At 48.1% G+C, this 14,017-nt stretch overlaps 1 protein-coding gene across 1 annotated transcript; it reads left to right on the plus strand.

Annotated features, from left to right (window-relative positions):
• Window positions 1-8,309: 8,309 nt before the first annotated feature.
• Window positions 8,310-13,053, plus strand: LOC147868971 (uncharacterized). The gene has a single exon (XM_087325326.1). The coding sequence runs from the start codon at window positions 8,569-8,571 to the stop codon at window positions 12,925-12,927; it is 4,359 nt and encodes a 1,452-aa protein (XP_087181452.1). The 5' UTR covers window positions 8,310-8,568; the 3' UTR covers window positions 12,928-13,053.
• The last annotated feature ends 964 nt before the right edge of the window (window positions 13,054-14,017 follow it).

Here is a 14,017-nt window from a genome sequence, read left to right on the forward strand (position 1 = left end):
CTCGCGCTGCTTCGAGGAACGCCTGTGTGCTTCCGGCAACACCTCCATCCTATCTCCTTTCGTGCGCAGACGAACAGGCATTGACATCTGTTCGACGGCCTGTTCGGTTGTAACCGCTCACGTGCTCTGTTGTTTATTTTGTTATTCGTTAATATACAAACATTCGTGTCTCTCTGTCTCTGTGTCCTTTCGTGTCTTCTGCGTTGACGGGTCGTGCCCCCTGTGTTCCTTTGCTCACACGCAACTGGGCGTCTCTCTCTTTCTCTTTCCCCTTCTATCACCTGCTTTTCGGTTCAAGACCCCGGTGGTCCCGCCTCGTTTCTCCACGCACGCGCGTAGTAACGCGACATCTTTGGTGAACCCGACGTGAACAAGGCGGCAGAGGAGCAGAAGATGAGGGGGTCGGATCTTGCAGCGGCCGTGGCTTCGGCCGTGGACCGGATAGTGAGCGCACGCGAGGGCACCGGCGCCCTTGACAGGGCTATTGAGGCGATCGTCGGTACAATCGGCCGGTTCAGTGGAAAGGATGCCACGAGTTATTTGGCGTCCTACCGGGCGGAGATGCTGATGAGGGATATTCCGGAAGAGAGGCGTCTTGCCGGATTCCCTCGAGTGGCGATGCCGAGCATCCATGCAGAGGTGCTCGAAGTCCGGGCAGAGAGCCGGACCTGGGAGGAGTTCGAAGGACGGCTCCTGGAGAAATACGAGTTGGATGACGCACTTCGACTTTCAAAGCGGGGCTTCATGGAGTGGGTGGAGTCCCCCAACAAAGGAAGAAATGCGTCGGTACTCCTCCGGGAGTTTGAGGAACGCTTTGCGCGCCTTTCGGCGCTCGATCGGACCGTTCTGGACACAAGTCGTGTCCTACTGTTTGTCAAATCGGTTGACGCACGGGATCAGGAGCAAGTGGGCTCCTTACTGGAAACCGAAAACGGGCTGACGGCCGACTGGGCCGCGGTAAAAAGAGTCTGCAGCCGTTTTGACAAACAGTGGGAGTGGGTTGATACAGGGGCGACCGGGGCGGGTCCTGTCGCACCAAGGAAGCTCGAACCAATACCGCAGGCGCGAAGGGAAGAGACCCGGGAGTGGCCCGAAACCGGTTCGGCTTCGACCGGCGTGGTCAGAGGCTCGTCCGGGGGAACAACTTTGGAGGAGTTGACACGGGCGGTAAAGGATCTCTAGATCGCCTAGGCTCGGAGGGAAGGCGGCGATCAGGCTCGTGACCGACGACCTCCGGCAGGAAATAGGTGCATGTGGTGCGACGAGGTCGGCCACATCCGGAAAGACTGCGGGGACTTTACGGAGGCTTTGAGAAGCCGGGTAGTGTACCTGTGGGAAGGTCGGGTGCACGCCAGCGATACCCGGAGGGCCCTGAACCAAAACGACGGGTGAGGAGGAATGAAAAGGCTGATGGAAGAGGCGGCGGCCCGGCACGCGGAGACCGTCCACTACTCAGCGTCAACCGGTATTCGGGTCGGAGGCAACGAGGCCTGGAAGGAGAGCAAAGCTGGGTTCTGGCCGACGGTGCTGGAAGGCCTCGCCGGTGCCCGACTAAAGAGAGACGAGGCGAACCGCGCGGAGAAGCGGGTCCAGGAGGTAACCGGGTGGAGTGACCCGGTCGAAGAAAAGACGGGTTTCGTCAAAGCAGCTTGCCAGAACTACGAGGCTCTGGTTGAAGACAAACGGGTAGGTAAAACCGGAGGGGCCGGACCCTCACAGAGATACGAAACCCGATTCGGGCCGAAACGGAACGAGGCCGGTGAGTCCAGTGCCCGGGATAACCACAAGAAGGGCGGTTACCATTTGGGCACGGAGATCGAAAGGACCACGGACCTACGAAAGGTCCTCGAAGAACGGATCCTCGACAACAAGGTGGAACTGTCGTTGCGGGAGGTGCTCGGAATCGCCAAGAAGGAGTTCCATGACTCCATCGTGGACTTGGTGAAGAGGAAGAGGTTGTCGACGGAGACAGAACCGGAAAGGCCGGTGGAGGTGCGGACGGCGCACATAAAGGACATGGCACTGGAAGACGAGTGGGCGGAGAGCCACTATTCGAGGCCACACTGGGCCCGAGCGACCACGGAAACCCCGGTGAAGATCAGAGATGTTTAGGAACCGGTGGTGGCGTTGGTGGACCACGGTTCGGAAATAAACCTGATGTCCATGGACTTCTACAAGAAGGGGAAATGGCCGATCAACACTAAGCACGGGTGGAAGATATGCGCGGCGACGCGCACCACTGATACACTACACGGGGCCTGCCCAAACGTGCGAGTCAAGATCGGCGACGTCGAGATAGACCAACACTTCTTTGTGCAGGAGACATCCTCGCACCCGGTCATACTGGGAGAATCGTACATTACGACAACGCGAATGGAGACCAAGGTGCTGGACAACGGGTCGGCTTACGCGAGGGTCAAGAGTCAGGACGGGCGTCATTCGGTCCAGTTCCTGACGGTGCGACCGAACCACGAGCGAAACCGCGAGTCCCTCGGTGGCGAGAACCGAGAGGATTTTTAGAGAGGGCTGTCAAGGCGTGGGGCCGCGACAGTCCGGACACTCCGGGAAAACCCCACAAATGTACGATAGAGGCGAAACCGAAGAAACCTTGTACCATAAGTAGGAAGTTTTGTTTCTCCGACAACGGAGGGTGTACGATAGTCGGTGTCGTTGGCCGAGAAAAGACAAGGGCGGAAGAGCGACTTCGGGCGTGCGGAGTTCTCGGGCCCAGCGAAGAAATCAACTGAGCCGTGGAGGCGGTCTCCTTCGACGATACCTTGGGAATACTGCGAGAGGTGGTCAGAGAGGGCCTTAAATAGGACCGGACAATACCGGTTTGTTCAGAAGAGATGTATGAAGTCATCGCGGACTTCAGTCGAGGGCTCGAGTCGGATCGGACGGCCCGGGTTAACACGAAGTATAAGACTGTGGACCGGAAGGTAAGGCCAGTCGCGGCACCCTTACCGGAGGGCAGCGAGTTGCGAATCAAGGGGGTCGCGTCGGACCCCAGTTTACGAGATCCGGCCTGCATAGGACACACCTTCACCGACAGAACGCTACGGGAGCTCAAAATCGGTGGGGGCGGGTTCCTACTGCCGGCGGAAGAAGACCGGTTTCGGAGAATGCTCGGAAGGCACGGGAAAACCTTCGCATTCTCACCGGGAGAGATCGGGTGCGTAGACCCGACAGTTGTGAAGCCGATGGTGATATTCACGGTACCGCATGTGCCGTGGAATCTCAAACCAATTCCGGTACCGAGAGCTCACATCCCGGAGCTGATGGAGCTGTTGAGGCAGAAAGTCGATATGGGCATCCTCGAACCGTCGAGTGCCCCGTACTCGAACCGGTAGTTTACTGTACCAAAGAAGAACGGGACGTTGCGCTTCATTCAAGACCTGCAACCGGTCAACAGAGTGACCATTCGGAACAACGATAGACGAGTTCACGGAGGCCTTCGTCGGAAGGTCGATCTACTCGGTCGGTGATCTATACTCAGGGTACGATCAGTTCCAACTAGCCGTAGAGAGCATAGACATTACGACGATGCGGACTCCTCTCGGCCTAGTGCGGATGTGTACCCTGCCACAAGGAGGGACGAACTCGGTGGCCCACATGGTGAATGCGATGAACAACGTGCTGAGGGATTGTATCCCAGACATCATCATGCCATTCTTGGACGACATCCCGATCAAGGGATGTCCAATGGAGGAAAAGGAAGAAACGATCGGACCGAACGGATGTCGGAGATTCGTGGCGACACACATTGACGACTGCGAGAGGGTGCTGCAGAGGCTAGAGGACGTGAGGCTCACCTTCTCCGGGGAGAAATCGGCCTTCGAGCAATCAGAGATCATGGTCGTCGGACATCTATGTGGACCGTATGGCCGGAAACCGTCTCCGGCTAAGGTGGAAGCCATCTCCGCAATGAAGCCCGACTGTAACTCGGTCACGGAGGTACAGAGGTTCTTGGGAGCATGCGCGTTCTACCACATATGGATCCCGCATTACGCCCACGTTGCCGAGCCGCTATACGGGTTGCTGAAAAAGGGGCGAAAATTCGAGTGGCGAGTCGAGCATACGAAGTTGGTCCGAAAAATGAAGGAGGCTCTTGTTGCAGCTCCGGCGCTCCGGAAGGCTGTCTACGAGAAAGGCACCCCCATCTACATAACGGTAGATACAAGTCCGACCGGGATCGGATGGGTCGTCAACCAAGAAGATGAGGACAATATTCGGTTCCCAATCCGGTTCGGCGCGAAGGTCCTCAGCGAGCGACAGCGAGGATATGCTCAGGTTAAACGTGAACTCTGGGGTATCGTTTCGGCGGTAAAGGCCGATAAAGACTATCTGATCGGGACATAGGTGATTATTGAGACGGACTGCCTGCCGATTCTCGGCATGGTTTCCGGATGCGCAACCCCAGACCTGGCAATGCTCAGGTGGATAGCGTACATGAAGTCCCTGGATCAGGAAATACGACACATTTCCGGGAAAGACAATGCCATGGCCGACATGCTTTCGAGGGCGCGATTCGACGACGAGGGCGGCATGGTTTCGGAGGACGAGGAAGTCGGCGTGGACTTCTTCGAGGCGGCTTACGTAACAACCGAGGGGGGGAGCACTCTGGCGCTTAACGATTTTAACGAGAGCAAGTACGATGGGGAGTGGCTGCAGATTGGAGGATTCTTAAGGACGATGACGCCGGGCGCGTCATGGACAAGGGACGAGGCCAACCGGATCCGGAAGAAAGCGTACCGATTCTTTCTCCGGGACGGATACTTGTGGAAGCACCCGAAGAAGAGAAACGACATCCCGCTCCGAGTAGTGGCGATGAAGGAGGAACATGAGGAGTTGCTGAAGGCCTACCACGACAGCCCCTAGGCTGGACACCGTGGGACGTGGGCCACGTTCGAGAAACTAAAGGGGAAGTACTGGTGGCCGGGGCTGTACCGGGACATGCATTGGTTCGTGACAACTTGTGAGAGCTGTCAGGTGCACTCCATAGTCCGACATCGGGACGAGCTTCACCCTACATACCCTCCGGCCATCCACTTCAAATGGATGGTAGATTTGGTGACGATGCCGATGGGCATAGGGCAGATGCGATATCTGGTGCTAGCCTGGGAGGTCCTGACGAACCAGGTGGAAGGCCGAGCCCTGCAGAACAAAACGACCGCAGCCATTTGTCGGTTCCTGATCGAGGACGTGATATGCCGGTACGGGTGCGTCGGAAAGATCGTGGCTGACCGCGGGGAGTTGGACGCCGAAGAGGCCGAGGAGCTGTTCGACCGGTTAGGGGTCAAGCTCTCGCTCACCACAGCATACAATCCGGAGGCAAACGGGAAGGTGGAGCGCGGGCACGGACCGATCGTCAAAGCGCTAGTCCGGGCATGCGGAGGCCAGGTCAGGAACTGGCCACGACTGTTACCTTATGCCTTGTGGGCGAACCGGACAACGCACAGTTCAGTAACCGGGTTCATGCCGTCAGAGCTCATGTTCGGACAGAAGCCGATCATGCCGATGGAATGGACGATCTCCTCTTGGGCGACAGTAGACTGGAGAGACGAGATGAGTGAGGAAGAACTGCTAGCGGCGCGTATATGGCAGCTCGAGCGGAGGCCAGAGGACGTGGAACGAGCGGCGGAGAGACTTTGGACGGCGAGGATGAAGAACAAAGCCCGGTTCGACCGAACACACCGACTCCGACCAAAGAAAATCGAGGAAGGCGACTGGGTGCTAGTCTACGATAGCAGCCTCGACAACCAACGCCGAGCAACACGGAAGTTTGCAAAGCGGTGGTTCGAGCCTTACGTGGTAACGAGCGCCAACGACAACGAGACGTATCACCTGGCGGAACTCGACGGTACGAGGATGGCGATACCGATAGCAGGGAAGCGGATCAAAGCGTTCAAGAAGCGCCACGATGGCGAACCGGATCTAAGAGGCCTGGACAACGACGACGAACAGTCCGAGACGGAGGACGAACCGATGGATGAGGAACCGGAACCCGGACCGGTTTTCTCCAACCAGAACACAATTTTGGCACATACCGGTGGATGCACAGTTAGGTGGGGGCGGATGTCGTGAAGAAAACCGTCCCTTAGAGCAATCGGTGCATATCGTGCGTGAACCGGCTCTTCACGCGTGCGCGCCCCCTTAATGTATATAATAGAGAATTAGGTACATAGGTATATCCTGGGAAGTTAGATTCGGTAGGTGGGAAGTAAATGAGGGAGACGACTCCCTTCTTGAAGTTATAAAAGAGAGGGAGACGCGGGGAGAAGGGAATCGCGCATTAAGGAGGACGAAGTGTTGTTGGACCGTAACCGAACGCTTCTCCTCTGTTTGTTCTCTATTGCTCTTCTATGCAGATTTTCGGGAGGCTCGCGCTGCTTCGAGGAACGCCCGTGTGCTTCCGGCAACACCTCCATCCTATCTCCTTTCGTGCGCAGACGAACAGGCATCAACATCTGTTCGCCGGCCTGTTCGGTTGTAACCGCTCGCGTGCTCTGTTGTTTATTTTGTTATTCGTTAATATACAAACATTCGTGTCTCTCTGTCTCTATGTCCTTTCGTGTCTTCTGCGTTGACGGGTCGTGCCCCCTATGTTCCTTTGCTCACACGCAACCGGGCGTCTCTCTCTTTCTCTTTCCCCTTCTATCACCTGCTCTTCGATTCAAGACCCCGGTGGTCCCGCCTCGTTTCTCCACGCACGCGCGTAGTAACGCGACAACGTGTTGTAGGACACTCACGTCTACACACTATTTGATGGTGGCCATCGCCTTCCTGTTTAGGAGTTTCCATTCAAACTCTAATACCCCTATGGGTATTTCACTTCTGTCTATGGGTTCACACAAATCTTTGACTATAAGAAGATCCTCCATTTTTATCTTCCAATCAGAGTAGTTGTGTGGGTTCAAGACTATCATTCTTGGGAAACCGCTCACACCTCCTTCCATTCTTGCACCTCAGGCTCAGATACCAATTTGTAGAGTTCAAATTGTAGATCTACGAGAAAGATAGATTGAAATTGCAAAATGTAGAAAACAGAAAACAACCAAATCGACTGAGAATAAAATAGTACACAAGTTTTACATGGAAACCCTAAACAAGGGGAAAACCACAGGCAACATATCTACAATATATATTAGAGGTACAAGAGGAAAGACACAAGGACTCTGTTATCTCAGAGTATTCACCACTTAGGGTTTTACCAGAGTGTCACTCACACTCATGCTCTCTCGCATCTCTTCCTATTCTCTGGTGCTCTCACTTTAGCTCTCTACAACAGAAGCTCTATGCACATCATTTTTCATAATGGTTGCCCAAGGTGTATTTATACTCATACACAATATTGGCTATTTACAAATGTACCCGTTATTATTATTATTATATATAATGTAAATAATAATTAATCGGCCCGGTCTTTGGCCATCCGGTCGGCTCGACTTGTCGACCTTGTCTTTGGCCATCCGGTCGACCCGACTTGTCGGCCTTGTCTTTGACCATCCGGTCGACCCGACTTGTCGGCCTTGTCTTCGACCATCCGGTCAACCCGACTTAGAGCATCCATCCAATGTAGTCGACTCTCTATCTCCTTCAAACAAGTTGACCACCTTGTCGACTCGTTGGTCGATCCGATCGACCATCCCGTATTCGGCTTGTCAATTCAACTGTCGAGTTCTTTCTTGGCTTCGACTGTCGACTTCTCCCATAGGAGGGACAAAATCCTAACATAATGTTGAAATGAGAGATAACATTCATGGTCATGGCTTTATTTTGACATCACTTTACAGTATAGCTTGACAAAGTGGAAGTTGTTTATGTGGCGTCAATGATCACAATGCTACGAAGATTCATCTCCCTAATAGTTTGGAATTTCTACGTACTCACACACACACACACACACGAACAAACACACCCACACAAATACAAACATAGTAGACAAGCACACCCACCCACCCACCTATGAGCTAGACAGAGAGTGGAGCATAGGAGATAGACACAAAGCGAGGTACGTAAGATAATCTTGGTCACTCAATACACACACACACACACACACACACACACACGAGATGACATCTCGAGGTCGAGGAAGTGATACGGTGAGATTGGGGTGAATGAATGAACAAGGAAACAAATGCATAATACATACATACATAGTGAGAGAGGAGCCCAAACTTTTGAGACAAAATGAATGAATGAATGAAAATGGCAGAAGAAGAAGAATGGAGGGGAGAGAAAGAGAGACAGTAGGAGTGTGTACATTTTAATCCCACGAGTCTGTTATTGCGCTCTCTCTCTCTCTCTCTCTCTCTCTCTCTCTCTCTTCGGGAGCCCTAATCCTGACACCATCGCCATAGCCAATCAGGAAACAAAATAAAATAAAACCTTCTCCTCGTTTATAACTCTCTCTCTCTCTCTCTCTCTCTCCATCGCTTTCGGTTCCTTTCACTCAGCCTTAAATTCCTCGACCTTTTCATATTCGTCGCTCTTCTTCTTCCTAGGCATGGCGCTGCCTTAATTCGGTGCATCCTCGCTGTCTCTCCTCTTGTCTTCCTCCTCAAATCTATGGATGAAGATGACGATCGAGACTTCTCGATGCTTGTCAAGAATCTCACAGGTCGCGAATTTCTGCAGCGTCAGAAGCAGACGAAATGCGAGGATGAAGAAGTATTGCGGAGAAACAACAGAGGAAGGAACGACGTAGATTGGGACAATTCCAACCATAGACATAGACATGGCGATAGCCGGAGCCATGGAAGTGGAGGAGGAAGCTACCCGAACAAAGTTAACAGAAGTTTCAACAGAAATATGGAAGAATATAGGAATAATAAAACAGGTGGGAGATTTATGGAGGATGCACGAAATAGACGTTTGTTGGAGGAAGAAAATCGACATGATGGTAGCTACGAAGGAGTATCAGGAAGATTCTTCTCCCAACAGAAAAAGAAACCGCAGGAAACTTCGGGAGGAGGCAGAAGGAGAGACCCAGGAATTAATAACGATAACCTCTGGTTCCGACATGGAGGTAAGCCTTCCCCTTATAATAGTCATCAGAATAAACAGAAGCATCAGGTCAGCAGAAATGGTTTTGGAACGATGGAGGAGAAGAACGAAAATGATGAAGATGATGATCAAGAAGACAAAACATCAATAATAGAAGAAGAAACTCTCAGATCTGGACGTAGCTATCATATAAATGGTCATAGTCAGGACAACAGCAAGAATATAGTTGATAAAGAAGAAGTAATGCCTCCATCTGATCATAATTATCATGTATCTGATCATAGCATGAAGAGAGATGGAAAAGAACAAAAACATGAAATTGTTCGATCTGAACATAGTTATCATGTAAGTGAACATAATCAGAACAGTGACAAGAAGAGCGATGGAAAAGAAGAAGAAGAAGAAACAGTTCAACCTGAGAAGAGAGATGGAAAAGAACAACAACAAAAAGATGAAATTTTTGGATCTGACCATAGTTATCATGTAAATGAACATAATCAGAACAGTGACAAGAAGAGAGATGGAAAAGAAGAAGAAGAAGAAACAGTTCAACCTGACCATAGCAACTGTGTAAAGGATCATTGTCAAGACAGTTGCAAGAAGAGAGAGGGGAAGGAAGAAACACTTCAATCTGCTTATAGCAAGAGTTCTGGAAAGACAAATGGGAAAGAAGCAGGACCTTTTGGATCAGACCGTATGTATGTGAACAGAGAAGAAGAAGAAGAAGAAAAGCTCCATCGCCTCCAACAGCCTACACCTTCGATTACCACCTGGCTTAATAGCAAACAAGAATGTTTCTCAGTTTCTCCCTATCTAATTGAGGATAGCAAGACAGATTATTGGAAAATCCCAGATCAGAATATTTCTGATGATAATATCATAGGTCAGAAAATGAGTGTTCAAGATCTCAAAGTCCGACCTGACAGATCTTTCATTTCTTGTGACGGTGGCAAAAGAAAGCGTCTGAGATCTTCTGCCATTCGCGATTATCCCGAAGGTTGTGCTAGGATCTCTAACATTTGGACATCCTCTGCGCCTGCTATATCTTCTCCTGGTCTTTCCTTAGGTGATGATACATGGAAACATCAAGCTGTGGAGTATCCAGTGGAGGTAGCCAACTGCTCAGAGGATAGAATGTCTGTGGATCTTGGAGGTCACAAAGATGGTTTGATGAACCATCCAAGTTCTCAAAGCTCAAAGCTTATATTTGCTGACAATATTGTCGTTTACACGAAGAAACAGAATTTTGGAGAAGCAATTGGAAAGCAGAAGCTCAACGATGTGAAAAAGGTCGAAGATGATGGAGCTCAGAAACTCGAAGGCATGGGACAAATCGGAAATCAGAAGCTTGAGGAGATGAAAGGCATTAGCATATCAGCCGCTGGCCCTAAATGTATACAAGATGATTCTGCAAAGCAACACAAATTTGGCAAAGAGATCGTGAATCAGAAGCCTGAAGAGATGGAAAGGATGGAAAATCTTAGTTCAGTCCTTACTAAGGATATCATCTCAAATTCCACTAGAAAGCTAGAAAATCACTCAGTGGTGGATCAGGTCTTCCAGTATATTTCTACAGAGGTGATTGTATTGGAGCCCGAGGATGATTCAACAGATTCTGTTCAAGCTATTGATCGAATCTCGATCCCTGAAAGAGGTTTGCAAATTTATCAACAAGGTAATGAAGAAAAGGTTACTACTTTCCCATCATTTCAGAGTACACAGAATGTTACCGAGAGTCCAAAATTACGGTTGATAAGGAACGGTATTGTGTTGGATAATGAATGTACAGGTACGGTTGAGAGTCAATCTGCACTCCAAGATGCCTCAAAGTATTCTCTTCAAGTTAATGATGCTATCTCAATTCCTGAAACAAGTTTTGGAACTTGTCTACTAGATAATGATAGAAAGGTTTCCATTTGCTCTTCTAAGAGTGCAGAGATGAATGATGTGGATGGAAAGCATAGACCATTGCTTAAGGACAAGGAAGGGTTGAGTGCAAAGATATTTGATTCATCTAAGAGAAGACAAAATATTACTGAGAAGCCAAAGGTACACTATATACCTGAGCTTAAAAACAATGTAGGAGCCTTAATACCTATGCAAAACAACGCCTTTGATTCCTCTCAAACTAGAGTGAATGACGCCAACAGGCCAGAAATACAGTTTATAAGTGAGGTTCCAAACAGTTCAAGAGCATTAGTACCTGTTGGAAACAGTAAAAATATTATCAACAAGAGGGCCAATGATGAGGTGAAACTCTGTAGTCAGCGAGCTCGAAGTAGAATAAATCACTCTGAGCATAGTGATGCAAGTGTGAACAACATTATATTCAGAGGTCCATTGGCCACTGGTTTATCTCAAGGCGAAGGAATGAGTGCCCGTGCATTAGTGAAGAGAACATTGCATGAGTTTGAATCACTTCGTAGAGAGTATGTCAAGTCCAAAGATAAGGCTAAAAGCAAAAGGTCGGATCTTGAGGCAGGAAGCATGTTAAGACAAAAGGGAAGATGGCAAAACCACTCTGCAGAGAAGATTATTGGAGAGGTTCCTGGTGTAGAAGTGGGTGATCAATTCTCCTTTCGAATTGAGATGTTGATTATAGGTTTGCATAGACAACTCCAAGGTGGAATTGATTATATTCCTGCTAGTAGAAGAAGTAGTGGAATGCCCCTTGCTACGAGCATTGTTGCTTCAGGCGGTTATGAAGATGATAAAGATTCGGGAGACAAGCTTATATACTCTGGTCAAGGTGGTAATAACTACAAAGGAGACAAACGACAAGGAAGTGATCAAAGTTTAGTTCGAGGTAATCTTGCAATGAGCAATTGTATGAAAGAACGAACTCCAGTTCGTGTTATTAGAGGTACTTTCGATCCAGCGAGTCCGTCATCAAAACTATACACATACGATGGTTTATATGATGTAGTTAATGTACACTTTGATAATGGGGCAGCTGGCTTTGGTGTATATCAATTTACATTGATTAGGAGACCTGGACAACCACAATTAGGCTTATCTATTGTGCAGTTTGTTGGTAACCTTAAGAAGAAAGGGTTAGCTCGACCTAACCTCCTCTTAGAAGACCTATCTCAAGGCCAGGAAAATTGGCCTATTTGTGTTGTAAATGAAGTAGATGGAGATCCAGCACCTACTAACTTTACATATATTCCGAATATCAAGTATCCGAAGTGGTTCTCACATGTATTACCTCAAGGTTGTGATTGTGAGGGAGGTTGTTCTGATGAGACGAATTGTAATTGTGTATTGAAAAATGGTGGAGAATTACCTTATAATGAGAAGGGTTATATCATTCGAGACAAGAAGGTGGTCTATGAATGTGGTAGTTCATGCCGATGCTCTAGCAATTGTTCAAATAGAGTAAGCCAAAAGGGTTTAAGATATCAACTAGAGGTTTTTAAGACCAAGAATCGAGGATGGGGTGTTAGATCAGTTAACCCTATACAACCTGGAGGCTTTATTTGTGAATATACTGGTGAGCTTTTATCTGATGCCGAAGCTGAACAAAGGGTTGAGAATGATGAGTATCTTTTTGAACTAGGAAACAACTGCAATCTAGAGAGTACTGATGGTGGGCTACAATTGAAGAATTTGGCAACTACAGTGTTATCATCGGTGAACGAGGATATAGGATATACCATCGATGCAAAATGTATGGGCAATGTTGCTCGCTTCATCAACCATAGTTGCTCCCCAAATCTCTTTGCTCAGAATGTATTATATGATTCTGATGATTTAAGATTCCCACATGTTATGTTATTTGCAATGGAAAATATACCCCCAATGAGAGAGCTAACCTATGATTATAATTATACTGTTGGTCAAGTGTTGGATGCAAGTGGTAATATAAAGAGCAAAGCTTGCTATTGTGGAGCTTCAGATTGCAAAGGGAGGTTGTATTAGTACTTATGTTTTGGATCATTTACGTTTGTAAATGATGTACCCTTCCAGAGCTTTGCGTCATGGAACTCATATTTGTAATTACAAAAATATGAAACTCGGTTGACTGGGTTATCCATTTTTCTCAAAGCATTGTATTATTTTTTTGAAAAGAGGAAGATGGTGAAAGTGTCGGAAAGCAAATGCAGTATGGATAGAGTTTCGATATATGTGTATGTTGCATGTGCCAAAGGAACCAACCATGAGAGGCATGGAGACCCACCTAATGCAATATGGATCAAAGTTTCAATATATATGTATGTTGCTTGCGCTCGAGGAACCAACCCTAAAAGGCATGAAGACCCACTTAATGCAGGGGTGGGAAAAACACAAAAGTATGTGAACCATGCATAATAAAGGCTACCCACCATTTAAGGCTATATATTTTTACTTGCATTGCTTGATATTCTTCTATCAAGGCTTTAATCTAATATTAAGGGCCCAAAAAATAGTCGTGTAATGAGGTTGTTCCCATGGAGTCGAGAGGATAGAAGAATACTAAACTGATCACACATGATTTGTAATATTGATGATTGGTGATGTTGGCAAAGGATTGAAGTAAAAAGGATGATCAAGCTATGTTAGTACTTTCAAACACTTTTTCATCATCTTTGATTGCACATGTAAAGCATTGTAGTAGTGGTAAGGAGATGTGGGATACATTAGAAAAGGTTTTCTCGAATGTGTCTTCAGCTAGAGAGATGCAACTAAAAGAGCAATTACAAAATGTTAAAATGGATAGAAACATGACAATCATTGATTGTGTTGGAAAAATTAGGAAAATTGTGGATGATGATGATGATATTGTGTGTAGTATGTTTGAGAGGATTGCCATCAAACTTTAATGTATTTAAAACATCCATTTATATTGTTGGAATCATAGTATGAACCATACGTACCATACGTGCATTCGCGTTCGTGAATGTTTCGATCATTCGTGTAAGAAAAACACCCTCAAAGAATGATAAATACCATACTTTTGGATTAACTATTTATTATGAGGTAAATAAGCCTAAACAATGGGAAAAAAACAAAAAAAAAAACACAAGAATGA

This window comes from Azolla caroliniana, unplaced genomic scaffold (genome assembly GCF_043228905.1).
Source record: "Azolla caroliniana isolate FFs.n. ecotype wild unplaced genomic scaffold, voAzoCaro1.0.p SCAF_1, whole genome shotgun sequence".
Classification (NCBI taxonomy): domain Eukaryota; kingdom Viridiplantae; phylum Streptophyta; class Polypodiopsida; order Salviniales; family Salviniaceae; genus Azolla; species Azolla caroliniana.